This window comes from Cetorhinus maximus, chromosome 23 (genome assembly GCF_964194155.1).
Source record: "Cetorhinus maximus chromosome 23, sCetMax3.hap1.1, whole genome shotgun sequence".
Classification (NCBI taxonomy): Eukaryota; Metazoa; Chordata; class Chondrichthyes; order Lamniformes; family Cetorhinidae; genus Cetorhinus; species Cetorhinus maximus.
In genome coordinates, this window is record NC_135901.1 from 20,910,778 (window position 1) to 20,932,006 (window position 21,229).

At 44.5% G+C, this 21,229-nt stretch overlaps 2 protein-coding genes and 1 non-coding gene across 3 annotated transcripts in view; 1 reads left to right on the top strand and 2 right to left on the bottom strand.

The window, feature by feature from the left end:
- The window catches only part of LOC144697342 (uncharacterized), a 427,355-nt gene that overhangs the window by 283,740 nt on the left and 122,386 nt on the right, over positions 1-21,229 (top strand). The gene's annotated exons all lie outside the window — the stretch shown is intronic.
- trnav-uac (transfer RNA valine (anticodon UAC)) lies at positions 3,624-3,696 on the bottom strand. Its single transcript has one exon. It is a non-coding gene; the product is annotated as a tRNA-Val (tRNA).
- LOC144697614 (uncharacterized) lies at positions 10,170-14,471 on the bottom strand. Its single transcript, XM_078569645.1, has 2 exons — positions 14,265-14,471; positions 10,170-11,160 (listed from the first exon to the last, which is right to left on the bottom strand). The coding sequence occupies exon 2, from the start codon at positions 11,049-11,051 to the stop codon at positions 10,374-10,376; it is 678 nt and encodes a 225-aa protein (XP_078425771.1). The 5' UTR covers positions 11,052-11,160; positions 14,265-14,471; the 3' UTR covers positions 10,170-10,373.

Genomic DNA, 21,229 nt, shown 5'->3' on the forward strand with positions numbered 1-21,229 from the left:
CCATTATTCTCTATTTAATATTTATTTTTTTTATCTGTTATTGATGCCTTAATTTGAATTGAGATTCTGAGCTATACAGCAACCTCGAATTGCAAACATGACTGATAGACGAAAGAGCGCCAGTCAACAGGTAATGCAAATCACACGGTGCTCATTTGAAATTGAGCGCAGTTAGCTTGTAAACAAAATGCAAGAATTTTATTGGGAACAGTTTTGAGAATGATGCGTTCATTATTTTTGATCCCTTTTTGTTCTCGGTGATAAGCCTTCTGGTGCCTAAATCGCGTCCATGTTGAAGACAGGAGGAAGACAGGAGGGAAGCCAGCAGGTGTGCACTGCGCCTCGGTTTCCACGACTCCCTCGGACGTTTTTCCTGAAACTCTATTCTGAATACCGATTATTTAAAGGAGTGATTCTGTACCAGCTCTGTCATTTCCTCTGGTTCAATTACAGCATCGCTTGTGCCTGTCTTTATGAGCGCACTTTAGTATGAGACATCTTTGAGGTGGTGAGTAACGATGGAAATCTGCATCGAGCGCCCACTAAATTCTGTTGTTGCTCGGACGAACTGCTAAAATGTGTGCCGAGTCAAAAAACGTCTTTCTCTCAAGTGCTAAGGAACGCAAGCTCCAACAACTCATCGACACCAACACCCATCTAGGACCCTCCACCCCTGCCTGTCCCTTCGTCCCCACCCCATCTTCCAATCCCAGCCCCGGCCGTGTATTCACTATACCCCCTAACCCCCTCTCCGACGCTGAACGTTCAGTGCTCAGCAAAGGACTTAGTTTCATACCCTTACGCCCTCATCTCAATGAATTTCGGGATCGGCATGATGCTGAACTCTTCTTCCGCCGTCTTCATCTCCGTGCTCACTTCTTTGGGCAGGAGTCCTCTCCCCATTCAACGGATCCTTTTACCCAACTCCAATATTCTCCCTCCACCTGGACCCCTCCCTGTGGATTCTTACCTTCTCTTGATATTTTCGTTGAGAACTGTCAGCGTGACATTAGTCGTCTCAATTTCTCTGCTCCTCTCACCCATTCTAATCTGTCTCTCTCTGAACTTACTGCACTCCGTTCTCTCAGGTCCAACCCCCAACAGTGTCATCAAACCCGCTGACAAGGGTGGTGCTGTTGTTGTCTGGCGCACTGACCTCTACCTTGCGGAGGCTGAGCGTCAACTCGCAGGCACTTCCTCCTACCTCTCCCTGGACCATGACCCCACCACTGAACATCAAGCAATTGTTTCCAGGACTGTCACTGACCTCATCTCCTCTAAAGATCTTCCTCCCACAGCTTCCAACCTGATAGTTGCCCAGCCTTGGACGGCCTGCTTCTACCTCCTACCCAAAATCCACAAACAGGACTGTCCCGGCAGACCGATTGTGTCAGCCTGTTCCTGCCCCACGGAACTCATTTTTCATTATCTTGACTCCCTTCTCTCTCCCCTTGTCCAGTCCCTTCCCACCTACATCCGTGATTCCTCTGACACCTTAAGTCACATCAACAATTTCCAGTTCCCTGGCCCCAACTGCCTCCTCTTCACCATGGACGTCCAATCCCTCTACACCTCCATCCCCCACCAGGATGGTCTGAGGGCCCTTAGCTTCTTCCTCGAACAGAGGCCCGAACAATCCCCATCCACCACTACTCTCGTCCGTCTGGCTGAACTTGTTCTCACACTGAACAATTTCTCCTTTAACTCCTCTCACTTCCTCCAAGTAAAAGGTGTGGCTATGGGTACCCGCATGGGCCCCAGCTATGCCTGTCTCTTTATGGGGTATGTGGAACATTCCTTGTTCCAGTCCTACTCCGGCCCCCTCTCACAACTCTTTCTCCGGTACATCGATGATTACTTCGGTGCTGCTTCATGCTCTCGTCAGGACCTGGAAAAATTTATTAATTTTGCTTCCAATCTCCACCCCTCCGTCATTTTCACATGGTCCATCTCTGACACTTCCCTTCCCTTCCTTGACCTCTCTGTCTCAATTTCTGGTGATAGACTGTCCACCAATATCCATTACAAGCCTACCGACTCCTACAGCTACCTCGACTACAGCTCCTCACACCCCGCTTCCTGTAAGGACTCCATCCCATTCTCTCAGTTCCTTTGCCTCCGTCGCATCTGTTCTGATGATGCTACCTTCAAAAACAGTTCCTCTGACATGTCCTCCTTCTTCCTTGACTGAGGTTTTCCACCCACGGTGGTTGACAGGGCCCTCAACCGTGTCCAGCCCATCTCCCGCGCATCCACCCACACACCTTCTCCCTCCCAGAAACATGACAGGGTCCCCCTTGTCCTCACTTATCACCCCACCAGCCTCCGCATTCAAAGGATCATCCTCCGCCATTTCCGCCAGCTCCAGCATGATGACACCACCAAACACAACTTCCCTTCACCCCCCCTGGTGGCATTGCGTAGGGATTGTTCCATCCGGGACACCCTGGTCTACTCCTCCATCACCCCCTACTCCTCAACCCCCACCTACGGCACCTCCCCATGCAAACGCAAAAGATGCAATACCTGCCCCTTCACTTCCTCTCTTCTCACCGTCCAAGGGCCCAAACACTCCTTTCAAGTGAAGCAGCATTTCACTTGCATTTCCCCCAACTTAGTCTACTGCATTCCTTGCTCCCAATGCGGTCTCCTCTACATTGGAGAGACCAAATGTAAACTGGGCGATTGCTTTGCAGAACACCTGCGGTCTGTCCACAAGAAAGACCCAAACCTCCCTGTCACTTGCCATTTTAACACTCCACCCTGCTCTCTTGCCCACATGTCTGTCCTTGGCTTGCTGCATTGTCCCAGTGAAGCCCAACGCAAACTGGAGAAACAGCACCTCATCTTCCGACCAGGCACTTTACAACCTTCTGGACTGAATATTGAATTCAACAACTTCAGATCCTGAACTCCCTTCTCCATCCCCACTCCCTTTCCGTTTCTTCCCCCTTCCTTTTGTTTTTTCCAATAATTTATATAGATTTTTCTTTTCCCACCTATTTCCATTATTTTTAAATCTAGACCTTTTATGCCCTGTTAGTCTTTCCACCCCACCCCCACTAGAGCTGTACCTTGTGTGTCCTGCCATCCATTCTTAATTAACACATTCGTTTAGATAATATCACCACCTTCAACACCTTTTTGTTCTTTTGTCTGTGACATCTTTTGATTATCTACCCCTATCACTGCTTGCTTGTCCCTACAACCACACCTCCCCCGCCCACCCCCCACTTCTCTCCCCTCACCAACCACATCCCCCCCCCCGATCCTTAAACCAGCTTATATTTCACCCCTCTCCTAATATTACTCAGTTCTGTTGAAGGGTCATGAGGACTCAAAACGTCAACTTTTTTCTTCTCCGCCGATGCTGCCAGACCTGTTGAGTTTTTCCAGGTAATTCTGTTTTTGTTTTGGATTTCCAGCACGCACAGTTTTTTGTTTTTATCTATTTCTACTCAGTGTGTCAATGAAATTTCAGCACTTCTGATTTTGCTGCGTTCATTTTAAGGCCCAGGTAAGAGCAAAAGTAACATGTTTGCAGCATGCAAGGTTCAGTCAACATTCAACAACAAACCTCATGACCCAAATTTCCCTCTTACAAAATTAGCGAGCTTGGATTATGTTTCTGCCCAGTTTCGAACCGGGGGCCTTGCGCTTGTAAGGCAAACGTGATAACCACTACACTACAGAAACACTGGGCAACCGCCGTGACAGTGAGCCTATCCGGAATGTGAAACTGTGCTGTCACACAGTTGCTCTCTGACTCTTTGTTTGGTAGAATTGGAACTCAAGCTGCTTTAATTTGGAATGCTGCAGACAGACTCATATAACAATGTCATCATAAAATGGCATAACACCATGTATCCATACAATGGCCCTTCCATAGTCCTGTCTCTGTCAGCTATTTAAAAGTGCAAACGAATTAAACTCGGTTTCCTTCTCTCTTTTAGCAAACCTGTTATTTTTCTGAATATCAACTAATTGCACAATTGCCTTTGGAAGAAGGGTTTCTGCAGGTTCCATGCCCAGTTTGCCTTAAATAACTCTGTTTCCCTCACCCAATGCCATGAAGCTTTAGACTTGTGCTCCTTACATAGCTATGCATATGAACATTATTTACTTTTTCTCTTGATTTCTTGTCAAATTGACGAAAGTGCTCATTTTTCTGATCAAACATCTCATTATTTCTGAGTTATTTACACAATTACATTTGCTCCACAACTCGTTAATCGAGGGAAATCATTGATACAGTTAGACAGAGCCCTGCCAAGATCACGTTCCGTTCGTTTGGTTTGAAATGATTTTGTTCTGGGAATGAACTCTTACAGAATTTGTTTAGGGAACAGGGCAGTGTTGATCTACCAGAATGCTTGGAGGATTCCAATGGTTCGGCTGAGAGGTCATGTCATTTGTTACAGGAAGGCAACTCTTGGTTTCCACCTGGTGCCTCAGTTTTTTTGAATTTCAAAATGCAGAAGGCTCGTTCCAGCAAATGTCTCAGGCAGCAATGCTTTCTGCTCAGTCATTCGGAACAGCATTCTCCTCCTCAGCAGACGAAATTCAATAAACGTTACTCAGTGTTTGTTCCGTTATTCTATATTTAATTTTAATATTTTATTTGTTATTGATACTTTCATTTGAATTGAGACTCTCTGAAATATACAGAAACCTCGAATTTCAAACATGACTAATAGACAAAAGAATGCCAGTCAACAGGTAATGCAAATCATACGATGCTCATTTGAAATTGAGAACAGTCAGCTTTTAAACAAAATCCAAGGCTTTTACTAGGAACAGTTTTGAGAATGATACATTCATTATATTTGGTCCCTCTTTGTTCCAGCTGAGAAGCTTTCAGGCACCTAAATCGTGTCCATCTAGAAGACAGGAGGGAAGCCAGCATGTCTGCACTGCGCCTCAGTTTCCACGTCTCACTGGGTCACTTTTCCTGATACTCTATTCTGAAGACCGATTATTTAAAGATGTGATCATTTCCTCTGGTTCAATTACACCATAGCTTGCGCCTGTCCAAATGAGCACACTTTACTATGAGACATCTTTGTTGGTGGTGAGTAACGATGTTAATGTGCATAGAAAACCCACTAAATTCTGTTGCTGACTGGATGAACTGCTAAAATGCGTGCTGAGTCAAAAAACTAACATCTATTTCTATTCAGTGTGCCACGAAATTTCAGCACTTCTGATTTTGCTGCATTCATTTTAAGGTCCAGGTAAGAGCAAAAGCACCATGCCTGATTCAGGTAACATTGAACAACAAACCTGAATTACGCAAGTTTTCCTCTCTTGAGATTAGCAAACTTGGATAATATTTCTGCCTGGTTTCGAACCGGGGTCTGTTCATATGTGAGATGAACGTGAAAATCACTACACTACAGAAACACTGGGCAACTGCCACAGCAGTGAGCCTGTCCGGAATGTTAAACTGCACTGTCATGCAGCAGCTCTCTGGCTCTTTGGGAGAAATTGAATTTAGCTGCTATAATTTGGAATGCTGCAGACAGACTCATAAAACAATGTCACCACAAAATGGCATAACACCATGTATCCATACCATGGCCCTTCCATCATCCTGTCTCTGTCAGATTTTTAAGAGACCAAACGAATTAACGTCAGTTTCCTTCTCTCTTTTAGTAAACCTGTTATTTTTCTGAATGTCAATTAATTGCACAATTCTCTTTTGAAAATGGAGTTTCTGCAGGTTCCATGCCTAGTTTGCCTTAAGTAACTCTGTTTCCGTCACCCAGTGCCATGAAGATTTAGACTTGTGTTCCTTACATAGGTATGCATAAGAACATTATTTACTTTTCCTCTTGATTTCAAGTCAAATTGACGAAAGTGCTCATTTTTCTGATCAAACATCTCATTTTTTCTGATTACGTTCTAATTACATTTGCCCAAAACTGGTTAATCGAGGGTGTTATAGCACAGAGAAAAATGATTGCTACAGTTAAACAGAGCCCTGCCATGATCATATGCTGAAATTGGTCGTTTCGTTCAGTTGGTTTAATATAATTTTGTTCTGGGAATGTAATTTTCCAGAATGTATATTTCTTTAGGAAAAAGGGCAGAGCTGATATACCAGAATGTTTGGAGGATTCCAATGGTTAGACTGAGAGGTCATGTCACTTGATACAGGAAGACAACTCTTGGTTTCCACCTGGTGCCTCAGTTTGTTTTGAGTTTCATAATGCAGAAGGCTCGGTCCAGCAAATGTCTCAAGCAGCAATGCTTTCTGCTCAATCATTATTAACACCCTTCTCTTCCTCAGAAGACGAAATTCAACAAACTTTCCTCAGAAGCATTTTTTCCTGTTATTCAACAATCAGTATTAATATATTTCTATTTGATATTGATGCCCTCGGTTGACTTGAGACTCTCTGAAATGTACAACAAAATTGAATTGCAAACGTGACTGGCAAGCAAAAGAATGCCAGTCACCAGGCAATGCACTTGATATGGGTCTGATTTGAGATTGAGCACAACAGTCAGCATTTCAACAAAATCATCAAAGAATTTTACAGGTAACAGGTTTGAGAATGACACGTTAATAATATTGGTTCCCTCTGCACATTACTATAAGACATCTTTGACATGGTGAGTAACTGTTAAGCTGCATCGAAAGACACATTAATTACTGTTGTTGACTGAACTAACTGCTAATATGTGAGCGCAGTGAAATACAAACATTTATTTCCACTCAAGTGTGTCGTTTGGCTGCATTCATTTTATGACATCAGTGAGAGCAAATGCAAAATTCCTGCAACATAGGAGATTCAGGTAAGTTTCAACAATGCAAATTATTTTCACGATTTAATGAGTAAGTTTTAATAATGTTCCTGCCTGGTTTCAATCTGGCAACCTTTCACGTGTTAGGCAAACATGATAACCACTACACTACAGAAACAGCCATGGCTGCAGTGAGCCTGTCTGGAATGCTAAACTGCGCTGTAACGCAGCAGCACCCTGGGTCTCCGTTGCAGAGAAATGGAATACAGCTGCTATTCTCAGGAACGCTGCAGCAAGACTGATGTAACAATGTAATCATAAAATCGCCTAGCACCATGTATCCATGCAAAGGCAAAAGAGGCCCTTCCATCATCCGATCTCAGGGCCCTTTTTAAACTAGGAAACTAATTAATCATAATTTGCTTCTCTCTCTTAATAACCAGTCTTTTTTCCTCCCTTTCATTAAATTGCTGAATTCCCTTTTGAAAAAGTAGTTTCTGCAGAATCCATGCCTAGTTTCCCTTAATTTACAAGGTTCACATGACGATTTGGACTAATATACTTTACCATATGAACATGATGTAATTTTGCAATTGATCTCATATCGAATTCACAAAAGTGTTATTTTTTCTGATCAAACATTTCATTATATCCGAGTTGATTTATACAATCTTATTACTTTTGCTCCATACCCCTTCAACCGAGGGTGCTATGTTACAGAGGAAAATGTTTGTTAAGGAGTTTAACAGAGCCCTGCCAAGATCGGGTGCTTCAATTGTTCGTTTCCTTCATTTCGTTTGAAATAATTTTATTCCTGGACTGGAATCTTACAGAGGATAAATATTTGTGTAACAAACAGGGCATTGCTGATCTACCAGAATGTTTGGAGGATTCCAATGGTTGGATTGACCAGGAAAGCTGACAAGTGAGCCTTCAAAATCACTGATGATCATCCCTTTACCAGTTACTGCCCTTCCATTCACTGGCACTGCAGACAGGTTTCTCACACAAAATGGTTTGTTTGATTAACCTTTGGTCACCGGCCATCGAGCCCAGGCCATGATTGTGAAAGCATTGACTCCAAACCACCCGGGGTCCACCATCACCAGCTCCGTGCTGCCCTGTCCATCATTCTTGTGCCAGTTAATCCATCCTGCCTCGCTCTCCATCGCAGACCTTCCCTTTTGTTCTTTTGATGGAGTGACTCCTGACTTTTCAATCAGAAAATGCTGAAAAAAGCAGGCGGAGAGAGAAATAGAGTTAACGTTTTTTTTTTCTTATTCGTTCATGGGATGTGGGAGCTTCTGGCTAAGCCAACATTTATTGCCCATCCTTAAATTGCCCATTTTTTCATGGGGCAGTTAAGAGTCAGCTACATGTAGGCTAGTCCAGGTAAGGATAGCAGATTCCCTTCTTGAAAGGACATTAGTGAACCAGATGGGTTTTACAGACTTATAATTCCAGATTTTTATTGAATTCAAACTTCACCATCTGCCATGGTGGGGCCACCAGCGCATTACCCTGGGTCTCTGGAATACCAGTCCAGTGAAAATACCACTGTGCTACATCAAAACTGGTAAATGTTAGAGTTGTCACAGGTTCGAAACAGATACAGAGGAGAGAAGGAAGAAACAAAAGGGAAGGTCTGTGATAAGTTGGTAGGAGCAGCAGAGATGGAGGGGGAAGTGGACTGGTATTGTCACTGGACTAGTACTCCAAAGGTCCAGGGTAGTGGTTGAATCCTACCATGGCAGGCAGTGAAATTTGAATTAAAAGTCTAAATGATGAAACCATCAATTGTCCTTAAAAAACCCATCTGATTCACAAATGTCCTTTCAGAAACCTGCTGTCCTTACCTGGTCTGCCCGACATGTGACTCTGGACACACAGCAATGTGGTTGACTCTGAAATGGCTGAGCAAGCCACTCGGTTCTCAGGAGCAATTAGGGATAGCCAATAAAATGCTGGCCCAGCCAGTACCGCCTACATCCCATGAATAAATTTTAAAAAACACAAGGGACGATGGTGCCATTCTGTCTCAATCAGTTCTCTCTGCTCTCACTTCTGTCCCACACTGCAAATTCTCAATCCTTCCCCTCTGTTACCTGGAACAAACATTTCATTGAACAAACCCACACAAGTCACACAGGAAAAGAAATCTTCACTGTGACTTGGATAATTTCAGTTGTAGTTCCCTAATTTCCCTCCTGTAATCTTATGAATTAGACCATTTTCATCTGGATCCCATTGGCTGTGGACCCGATGCTATCAGTCCTCCAGGAAGTGACTATTCTAATTCTGTGACTCTGAGCAGTTCTGTTGGTACAGGGGCTTGAGTGGAACTTGCCACTTTTAAACTGTCATAAGAGCGTAAGAAATAGGAACAGGACCAGGCCATTTTGGCCCCTTGAGCCTGCTCCACCATTCAAGAAGATCATGGCTGATCTTCTTGTGTTTCGATTTCCACATTCCCATCTAACCCTGATAACCTTTGATTGCCTTGCCTAACAAGAATCTATTTACCTCTGCCTTAAAAATACTCAATCGTCATTCATTGCGTATCAGACCCGCACCTACAAGCTGCTGTCCCGCAATTCCAGTGAAGCAAAGGGCAGTTTGCACTCCGAGCCCAATAACTGTGATGTTACCTGATGGAGTCAGACTCTGTTCCCATGCGGTGACACTACTGGAGGAATGGAGAGCTGGAGTTAACTTCTGAAAACAGCAGCAACGTTTAAAGTCAACAATATCCGAGTGGAGCTTGAACACAGGATCCTGAGATTAAGAAGCTGATGCCCCACCGGCTGAAGCAGCCGGGCATGCATGAATCAGGCTTCATATCTCAAAACACAGGGAGACAAATGTTGGTTTCCACCCAGCGTCTCAGTTTGTTCTGAATTTTAAAATGTAGAAGGTAATTGACTTGATAGAAGTTTACAAAATTATGAGTGGCATGGACAGAGTAGATAGTCAGAAGCTTTTTCCCAAGGTGCAAGAGTCAATTACTAGGGGACATAAATTTAAGGTGAGAGGATAAAACTATAGAGGAGATGTGCGGGGCAAGTTTTTTATGCAGAGGGTAGTGAGTGTCTGGAATTCGCTGCCAGAGGAGGTGGTGGAAGCAGGTACGATAGTGGTGTTTAAGAGGCAGCTTGCCAAATACATGAATAGGATGGGAATAGAGGGATACGGACCCCGGAAGTGCAAAACGTTTTAGTTGATGGGCAATATGATTGGCGCAGGCTTGCAGGGCCGAAGGGCCTGTTCCTGTGCTGTACTTTTCTTTGTTCTTTGTAATTGACCTACAAAAGCCCCAGGGTGCAATGCATTCCTCTCAATCATCAATAACATCGTTCTCATCTTCCACTTCATTGCTGCACCTCTTTCCAAACATTGCAATCCATTTTCAAGGCTTGTTTCAGGATTTAATATACAACATTGATATTTTAATGTTGGTCTGTAAAAATGTCAATCTGCTTCAATAAACCCATACATTTCTGATGATAAAAATCCAATCATTGTCGTTACTTGTGAACTTGTTGGTGTCTCTGCAGTGTAGATAAAACAGCAAACCCCTTCCCACATTCAGAGCATGTAAATGGTCTCTCCCCAGTGTGAACTCGCTAGTGTGTCAGCAGGTTGGATGACCGGGTAAAACCCTTCCCACATTCAGAGCATGTAAATGGTCTCTCCCCAGTATGAGTTCGCTGGTGTCTCAGCAGGTTGGATGACTGAGTGAATCCCTTCCCACACACAGAGCAGGTGAACGGCCTGTCCCCAGTGTGGCTGTTCTTGTGTACAGTGAGTTGAGACAACCACCTGAACCCAGTCCCGCAGAGACAGCATCTGAATGGTCTCTCATCAGTATGAACACGTCGATGGCGCATCAGTTCCATCGAACCTCTATAGTACTTCCCGCAGTCCGGACATTTAAAAGGTCTCTCATCAGTGTGAACTCGCTGGTGTGTCCGCAGGTTGGATGACTGAAGGAATCCCTTTCCACACTTAGAGCAGGTGAATGGCCTCTCCCCAGTGTGAACTCGCTGATGTATCAGCAGATAGGATGAACTAGTGAATCCCTTCCCGCACTCGGAGCAGGTGAACGGTTTCTCCCCAGTGTGAGTGCGGCAATGACATTCCAGGTGAGACGAGGATTTGAATCCCTTTCCACATTGCCATGGTTTTATCCCGTTGTGACGGCATTTATGTTCTGACAGTCCAGAAGATTGGTTGAAGCCTTGTCCACACACAAAACACGTGTACACTTTCTCTCCACTGTGAACGGTGCTTTTTCCTTCCATGTTCAAAATTCAGTGATATTTAGGTTACGATAAATTGGGTCACTCTGTCAGATTCTGATGTGATGTTTGGATTGAGTTGCCTGACTGAAAATCCTCCCCTTCTAATACCCTGTGAAATTGATTTAAAACAGAAAAAAAGTGAGTGAGAGAGAACCTACAAAAATACAAAGGCAGATTGTGAAACTGAGCTGAATGAATCTGGTAATTTATGGGCTGGCACCAGGGAAAAGTGACCATGAAAACTGCTGGATTGTCATAAAAACCCAACTGGTTCATTAATGTCCTTCAGGGAAGGGAACCTGCTACGTGGTCTATGCCCACTCAAGACTCTGTCCACAAATTTCAAAATTGCGCCTGAACACTAAGGTCTGGATCATTTATGTGTATCAGGAACAGCATGGGTCCGAAAACTGACTCCTAGGGAACTCCACTCTTAACCCTCCTCCAGTCTGAAAAACATCCATTAACCACGACACTCTGTTTCCAGTCAGCCAATATTGTACCCATGTTGCTTCTGTCCATTTTATTCCATAAGCTTTAATCTTTGCTCACAAGTCTGTTGCATGGCACTTTATCTAATGCCACTTGGAAGTCCATGCACACCACATTAACAGCATTAGAAAGAACAAAGAAAAGTACAGCTACCCTTCGGCCCTGCAAGCCTGCGCCAATCATATTGCCTGTCAACTAAAACATTTTGCACTTCCGGGGTCCGTATCCCTCTATTCCCATCCTATTCATGTATTTGGCAAGCTGCCTCTTAAACACCACTATCGTACCTGCTTCCACCACCTCCTCTGGCAGCGAATTCCAGACACTCACTACCCTCTGCATAAAAAACTTGCCCCGCACATCTCCTCTATAGTTTTATCCTCTCACCTTAAATTTATGTCCCCTAGTAATTGACTCTTGCACCTTGGGAAAAAGCTTCTGACTATCTACTCTGTCCATGCCACTCATAATTTTGTAAACTTCTATCAAGTCGCCCCTCAACCTCTGTAACTCTAGTGAGAACAATCCGACTTTCTCCAACCTCTCCTCATAGCTAATAACCTCCAGACCAGGCAGCATCCTGGTAAACTTCCTCTGCACCCTCTCCAACACCTCCATATCCTTCTGGTAATGTGACGACCAGAATTGCACGCAATATTCCAAGTGTGGCCGAACCAAGGTTCTATACAGCTGCAGCATGACTTCCCAGCTTTTATATTCAATAACCCTGCCAATGAAGGCAAGCATGCCATATGCCTTCCTGACTACCTTATCCACCTACGTTGCTACTTTCAGTGACCTGTGGACCTGTACACCCAGATCCTTCTGCCCGTCAATGCACTGAAGGGTTCTGCCATTTACTGTATAATTCCTGTCTGTATTAGACCTTCCAAAATGAATTACATCACATTTGTCCGGATTAAACTCCATCTGCCATTTCTCTGCCCAAGTCTCCAACCGATCTATATCCTTTGACAATCGTCTTCACTATCTGCAACTCCTCCAACCTTAGTGTTGTCTGCAAACTTACTAATTAGCCTAGTTACATTTTCCTCCAAATCATTTATGTATACATTACCCTGAACAACGCTCTCTGTAACCTCATCAAAAAGCTTAAGCAACTTAGTTAAACACAAATTTCCCTCAACAAATCCATGCTGGCTTTCCTTAATTAACTGACATTTGCTCAAGTGACTATTAAGTTTGTCCTGAATGACCATTTCTGGAAGCTTCCCCAGCACCGAGATTAAACTGACTGGTCTGTAGTTGCTGGGCTTCTCTTTGCACCTTTTTTTGAACAAAGGTGTAACGTTTGCAGTTTTCCAGTCCCTGTGTCAGCAACTCTGAATCTCAGGAAGGCTGGAAAATTATGGCCAGCATTTCCACAATTTCCACTCTCATTTCCCCTCAGTATTCCTGGATGCATCTCATCCAGTCCTGGGGTTTTGTCAACTTTATCAGACAGACTATCCAATATCTCCTCTTTATCAGTTTTAAACCCCATAAGGGTCTGAACTATCTCCTCTTTCACAATCACCTGTGCAGCATATTTTCCTTTGGTAAAGGCAGATGCAAAATATTCATTTAATACCTCAACCATGACTCCTGTCTCCACGCCTAAATCACCTCTTTGGTCCCTAATTGCCTCCACTCCTCCTTTTACCACTCTTTTACTATTTACATGCCCATGGAAGACTTCTTGATTTATTTCCATGTTTGCTTTCAGTCTCTTTTCATGCTCTCTTTGCTTCTCTTATTTGGTTTTCCAAATCCCTCTGAACCTTCTCTACTCAGCCTGGTTCTTGGTTTTATTATCCAGCTAATATGTGTCATAAGCACACTTTTTCTCCTTTGTCTCAATCTCTATTTCTCTTCTCATCGAGGGGGCTGTGGATTTGTTTACCCTACCTTTCCCCTTCATGGGAATATATCTTTACTGTGTCAGAATTCTCTTCTTTGAAGGCAGTGCATTGTTCAGTTACAGTTTCACCTGCCAAATTTTGATTCATAAGACCATAAGATGTAGGAGCAGAAGTAGGCCATTCAGCCCATCGAATCTGCTCCACCATTCAATGAGGTCATGGCTGATCTGATAATCCTCAACTCCACTTTCCTGCATAGCCCTTGATTCCCTTACAGGTTAAAAATCTGTCTATCTCAGCCTTGAATATACTTAACAACCCAACCTCTACAGCCCTCTGCGGTAAAGAATTCCAGATTCACTACCCACTGAAATTCTTCATTGTCTCTGTCTTAAATGGGCTACCCTTTACTCTGAGATTATGCCCCCTGTTCCTAGACTCTCACATTCAGCATCTACCCTGTCAAGACCCCTAAGAATCTTATATGTTTCAATAAGGTTGCCTCTCATACTTCTAAACTCCAATGAGTACAGGCCCAGCCTACTCAACCTCCCCTCATAAGAAAATCCCTCCATACCCAGGATCAACCTCGAAAACCTTCTCTGGACTGCCTCCAATCCAGCATATCTTTGCTGAGAGAAGGGGACCAAAACTGTTCACGGTATTCGAGGTGTGGTCCAACTAGTGCCTTATATAGTTTGAGCAAGACTTCCCGATTTTTAAACTCCATTCCCTCTGAAATTCCAACTTACCTGGGTCAGATCCATTCTTATCCCATTGAAGTTGGCTTTCCCCCAGTTAATTATACTTACCCTTACTTGAAATCTTTGCACACAGGTAGAACAGATAAGTTGTTTACCTCCCACATTAAAAGTTTGATGATATTCAGGTCCTGACGAATCAAATGACTCTGTCAGATCTTGATGTGATGTTTGGTTTGAGTTTCCCGTCCGTCAATCCTCTGCCTCTAATACCCTGAAAAAGAAATCTCCAAAATCCATGACTGTCAGTCCAGGATAGACATTGATGGGAAAAATACATTTCTCTTGGTTTTCATTTGGTGTGTGCAAATCCTCCCCTTTTAACCCCCTGTAAAAAGAGTTTTCAAAATCCATCCCTGTCAGTCCAGGATAGACATTCACAATATTCTTTCCTCCTGCTGACAGGGAAAGGGATGAATGCGCATGTGGGGAGAATTTTAGTGATAGTGACCACAACATAGTACAATTTAAGCTTGTTTTGGACAAAGAAATAGACAAGTTGCAAAAAAAATGTTTTGGATTGGGGGAGAGCAGATTTTAGTAAAATAAGGCAGGATCTGGCCAAGGTAGACTAGGAACAGCTACTTGTGGGGAAATCTACAGAACAGCAGTGGGGGGCATTCAAAAAGGAAATGGGAAGGGTACAGGCTCATCATGTTCCCTCTAGGGTGATAGGAAGGAGTAACAAGCCCAGAGAACCATGGATGACCAGAGATATTCAGGATACGATGAGAAGGAAAAGAGAGGCTTTTAGCAGGTACAAGGGGAGCAAATCAGCGGAGGCATTAGTGGAATAGAGAAAGTGCAGGGTGGAGCTTAATCACAGAATCACAAAGTGCAGAAGAGGCCCTTCGGCCTAGCGAGTCAGCGCCAACACGTGAGAAACACCTGACCTACCTAATCCCATTTACCAGCACTTGTCCCACAGCCTTGAATGTTATGATGTGCCAAGTGCTCATCCAGGTACTTTTTAAAGGATGTGAGGCAACCCCCCTCCACCACCCTCCCAGGCAGTGCATTCCAGACTGTCACACTGACTCCACCCGTAGATTTCTCCCTTGGTCCATAAAGGGCCCGACCCTTTTCCTGGTTATCCTCTCCCTATTGATATACATATGGAATATCTTGGGATTTTCCCTGCCTTTCCAGCTAGAGCTTTCTCATACCCCCTGTTTGCTCTCCTAATTGCTTTGGGAGTGTCTTGAGCTACAGGAAGAGAAAGACGGGATGGTCAAATGGGCAGATAAGTGGCAGATGGAATTTAACCCTGAGAAATGTGAGGTGATACACTTTGGAAGGAGTAATTTGACAAGGAAGTATTCAATGAACGGCATGACACTAGGAAGTCCTGAGGAACAAAGGGGCCTTGGCATGTGTGTTCATAGATCTCTGAAGGCGGAGGGGCATGTCAGTGGGGTTGTAAAAAGGCAGATGGGGCATTTGCCTTTTTCAATTGAGGCATAGATTACAAAAGTAGGGAGGTCATGTTGGAGTTGTGTAGAACCTTATTGAGGCCACAGCTGGAGTACTGTGTGCAGTTCTGGTCGCCACATTATAGGAAGGATGTGATTGCACTGGAGGGGATGAGGAGGAGATTCACCAGGGTGTTGCCTGGGAAGAAACATTTAAGTTGTGAAGAGAGGTTGGATAGACTTGGGTTGTTTTCATTGGAGCAGAGAAGACTGAGGGGCGACCTGATCGAGGTGTACAAGATTATGAGGGGCATGGACAGGGTGAATAGAGAGCTGCTGTCCCCCTTACTTGAAGGATCAGTCACGAGGGGACACAAGTTCAAGGTGAGGGGCAGGAGGTTTAGGGGGAATGTGAGGAAAAACGTTTTTACCCAGAGGGTGGTGACGGTCTGGAATGTGCTGCCTGGGAGGGTGGTGGAGGCGGGATGCCTCACATCCTTTAAAAGCTGGAAATCTCTTCTTGGGCCTCCATCTATCACTGGCCCCCTGTAGTGCTCTCCTGCCCCACTCCTTTCTACCAGCTTATATTTCATCTAATTTCTATATGTCTTAATTCTGATGAAGGGTCATACGGACTCGAAATGTCAACTGTATCCCTCTCCGCAGATGCTATCAGACCTGCTAAGTTTTTGCAGGTATTTTTATTTTTGTTCTAGATTTCCAGCATCCGCAGTATTTTCCTTTTATCCTTTAAAACGTACCTGGGTGAGCACTTGGCACATCATAATATTCAAGGCTATGGGCCGAGTGCTGGTAAATGGAATTAGGTAGGTAGGTAGGTCAGGTGTTTCTCACATGTCAGTGCAGACTCAATGGGCCAAAGGGCCTCTTCTGGTAGACTGTCCACCAATATCCATTACAAGCCTACCGACTCCCACAGCTACCTCAACCACAGCTCCTCACACCCACGTTCCTGTAAGGACTCCATCCCATTCTCTCAGTTCATTCATCTCCGTTGCATTGTTCTGATGATGCCACTTTCAAAAACAGTTCCTCTGACATGTCCTCCTTCTTCCTTAACTGAGGTTTTCCACCCACGGTTGTTGACAGGGCCCTCAACCATGTCCGGCCCATCTCCCGCGCATCCGCCCTCACACCTTCTTCTCCCTCCCAGAAACATGATAGGGTCTCCCTTGTCCTCACTTATCAGCCCACCAGCCTCCGCATTCAAAGGATCATCCTCCGCCATTTCCGCCAACTCCAGCATGATGACACCACCAAACACATCTTCCTTTCACCCTCCCTGGCGGCATTCCATAGGGATCGTTCCCTCCGTGACACCCTGGTCCACTCCTCCATCACCCCCTACACCTCAACCCCTTCCCACGCAACCGCAGAAGATGCAACACCTGCCCCTTTACTTCCCCTCTCCTCACCGTCCAAGGGCCCAAACACTCATTTCAAGTGAAGCAGCATTTCACCTGTACTTCCCTTAACTTAGTCTACTGCATTCGTTGTTCCCAATGCGGTTTCCTCTACATTGGAGAGACCAACCGCACACTGGGTGACCGCTTTGCAGAACACCTTCGTTTTCTCCGCAAGCATTACCCAGACCTCCCTGTCGCTTGCCATTTCAACACTCCACCCTGCTCTCGTGCCCACATGTCCGTCCTTGGCTTGCTGCATTGTTCCAGTGAAGCCCAACGCAAACTGGAGGAACAGCACCTCATCTTCTGACTCGGCACTTTACAGCCTTTCGGACTGAACATTGAGTTCAACAATTTTAGATCATGAACTCTCTCCTCCATCCCCACCTTCTTTCTGATTTTTCCCCCTCCTTTTTGATTTTTCCAATAATTTATATACATTTTTCTTTTCCCACCTATTTCCATTATTTTTAAATGTATTTTCATCCATTGGTTTATCTCTACCTTTTAGCCTTTTTCGATTCCCTCACCCCACCCCACCAGGGCTATCTGTACCTTGCTTGTCCTGCTTTCTACCCTTAATTAGCACATTCCTTTAGATAATATGACTACCTTCAACACCTCTTGGTCCTTTTGTCTGTGACATCTTTTGGTTATCTCCACCTGACACTGGCCCTCTATCCAGCTCTCTTGTCCCAACCCCCCCTTAAACCAGCTTAAATTTCACCCCTTTTCTATTTTTCCTTAGTTCTGTTGAAGAGTAATGCGGACTCGAAACGTTAACTGTATTCCTTCCACAGATGCTGCCAGACCTGCTGAGTTTTTCCAGGTATTTTTGTTTTTGGCCTCTTCTGCTCTGTGTGATTCTGAGTCCAGCTGCACGTGTCCCACTAGAAAGATGGCAGCGGCGCATGCGCCCTGCTGCACATTGTCCCCTATACAAATGGCGGCCGTTTACTTGGGCCTCTCTCTGAAGGTAAAGTGGGCCCCAGCTGCCGCCGCCTCGCTTGATGCAACCGCAGGACCGGTAGCTTATTATTCACGGTTTCAGACCTCTACTGGGTGTTTATGAAGATCCCCGCCATCTCTGCCGCTTCCATTCCTCCCCACTCACCGGCTCCCTTCACTCGCCTGTTCTCGATATTTCTCAGTCCTCCGGACTCTCAGGACTGCGCATGCTCCGGTTTGAGCTCACATTGCGCATGTTCCCGTCGCTGCCCGGTACTGCGTCTGCGCAAGGAGCTCCGCTACACCATGGCCGAGCCGGCACCGCCCACATCCCGTGAATGAATAAAAAGAATAGGGTCCGTTCCGCCCCGCGGCGAATGCTGGGTAAACAGGCTGCCATTGAAACGTGATTGTGTTTAACAGAAAATTATGTTTTGTGATCCGATGCTGATTGGAGCCACAGGGCCAAGAAATAAAATTATTATAAAAGTAAAATTATTTGGATGCCGAAAATCTGAAACAAAAACAGAAAATGCTGGAAAAACTCAGCAGTTCTGACAGCAACTGTGGATAGAGAAACAGACTTGATGTTTCGAGTCTGTATGACTCTTCTTCAGAGCTGACTCTTGTTCAGCTCTGACGAATCTTACGGACTTGAAACATCAAGTCTGTTTCTCCACAGATGCTGTCAGACCTGCTGAGTTTTTCCAGCACTTTCTGTGTTTGTGTTATATAAAATTATTAAGTTCATTGATACGGCAACCAAAGTGCACTGGTACTCCAATCTATCTTCATAAGTGAAGATTCTCATCCCTGGAACCATTCTTGTAAACCTCGTCTTCACTCTCTCCTATGCATCACATCCTTCCTATACTGTGCCACCCAGAACTGTCCTGGTATAGTTAACAGCAGAACATAGACCTATGGTTAATTGTAGGCTGTTGAAACAAGTGACTTTTCTTCCCATACACAGAACATTCAAACGCTGTGTTGTCAGTAGAAATGTAGCAATTTTGGATCAAAGCCTCTGAAGGTTTAAAACTAGTGTGTTAACAAGTGGGCACAGTGCAGTATCTGAATGGTCTCCCTCAGGTGTAACTGTGTTGCTGTGTCAGTGAATGGGGTGACCGAGTGAATCACTTCTGCTGAAGAAGAGTCATACAGATTCGAAACATTAACTCTGTTTCTCTCTCCACAGATGCTACTAGACCTGCTGAGTTTTTCCAGCATTTTATGTTTTTATTTCAGATTTCTAGCATGCGCAATGTGTGGCTTTTATATGAGTCATTTCCATATTGAGCTGGTGAATGACCTTTTTGTGATTTTACCCATGATTTTCCAGCTCAAACCGGGATCTCAAATCCTTCTGATAATCACAGAAACACAGAATTGTAATGGCACAAAAGGAGGCCATTTGGCCCAACGTGTCTGTACGGGCTCTCCAAATGAGCATTATGACTTAGTGCCATTCTCTGCCTTTTCCCTGTAGCCTTGCACATTGTTTCTATTCAGATAATCGCCCAATGCCTTCGAATGCCTGGATTGAGCCTGCCTCCACCACATTTCCAGGCAGTCCATTCCAGACTCGAACCACTCGCTCAGTGATTTTTTTTATCACATCACATTTGCTTCTTTTGTAAACCACTTTAAATCAGTGCCCTCTTGGTCTCGATCCTTTTATAAGCAGGAACAGTTCCCCCCACCCACATTATACTCTATCCAGCCCCCTCGTGATTTTGAACATCTCTATCAAATCTCCTCTAACCATCTCCTCTCCAAGGAGAATAGTTCCAGCCTCTCCAATCTATCTTCATAACTGAAGATTCTCATCCCTGGAACCATTCTTGTAACCCTCGTCTTCACTCCCTCCAATGCATCACATCCTTCCTATACTGTGGCACCCAGAACTGTACACAATACTCCAGGTGAGGTCTAGCTAGTACCTTATCTGAATTCAGCATAATCTCCTTGCTCTTGTACTCTATGCCCCATTAAAAGCCCAGAATACTGTATGCTTTATTAACGGCTCTCTTCACCTGTCTTGCCACCTGCAATGATCTATGCACATATACACGCAGGCCCAACTGCTCCTGCACCCTCTTTAGAATTGTACCCCTTATTTTATATTGCCCCTCCATGTTCTTTCTACCAAAATACATCATCTCACACTTCTCCACATTGAACTTCATCTGCTATCTATCTGCCCGCTCCACCAACTTGCCTATGTTCTTTGCTGTCTGCCTCACAGTTTAGAGTGCTTCCAAGTTTAGTATCATCCACAAACTTTGAAATTATCCCCTGCACACCAAGATCTAGATCATTAATATTGGTCACAAAAAGCAAGGGTCCCAATACCGACCTGTGGGGATCTCCACTAGAAACCTTCCTCCAGCCAGAAAAGTATCTATTGACCATTACTCTCTGTTTCCTATTACTCAGCGAATTCTGTATTCACGTTACTATTGTCCTTTTCATTCCATGAACTATAACTTTTCTCACAAGTCTGTTGTGCAGCACTGTCTTGAATGCCTTTTGAAAGTCCATAAACACATCAAGAGCATTACCCTCATCAACCTTCTTGTTACCTCTTCAAAGAACTCCAGCAAGTTTGTTAAACAGGATTTCCCCTTTAGAAATATTTGCTGGCTCTTCCTAATCAACCCACATTCTTCCATGTGACGACTAATTCTATCCTGAATAATTTTCTCTGGAAGCATCCCCACCAACGAAGTTAAACTGACTGGTCTGTAAATGTTGGGCTTATCCTTACCCTTTTTGAGCAAGGGCGTAATGTTTGCAATTCTCCAGTCCTCTGGCACCTCCCCTGAGTCAAAGGAAGACTGAACGATTATGGCCAGTGCCCTTGCAATTTTCACTCTCACTTCTTTCAATATCTCATCCAGTCCCCGTGCCTTGTCAAATTTAAGTACCAACAGTTCAACCAACACTTCCCCCTTATCAATTTTGTACCCTTCCAGTGACAGAGGTTCCCCGTGGCCTGTGTGGCATCTGCTTCTTTGGTAAAGTCAGATGCGAAATATTCATTTAACATCTCACCCTGCCTCCATGTGTAATCCCCCCTTTTGGCCCCTAATCGACCCTACTCCTCCTTTTACTATCCTTTTATGTACCTATAGAAAACTTTGGCCTTCCCCTTTATGTTGGCTCCAGTTTTTTTTTAATGACCCCTCTTTTCTTCTCTTATTTGCATTTTCACCTCCCTTCTGAACCTTCTGTAGTCTGATTGGTTCCCAATTGTATTTTCTATCTGACACC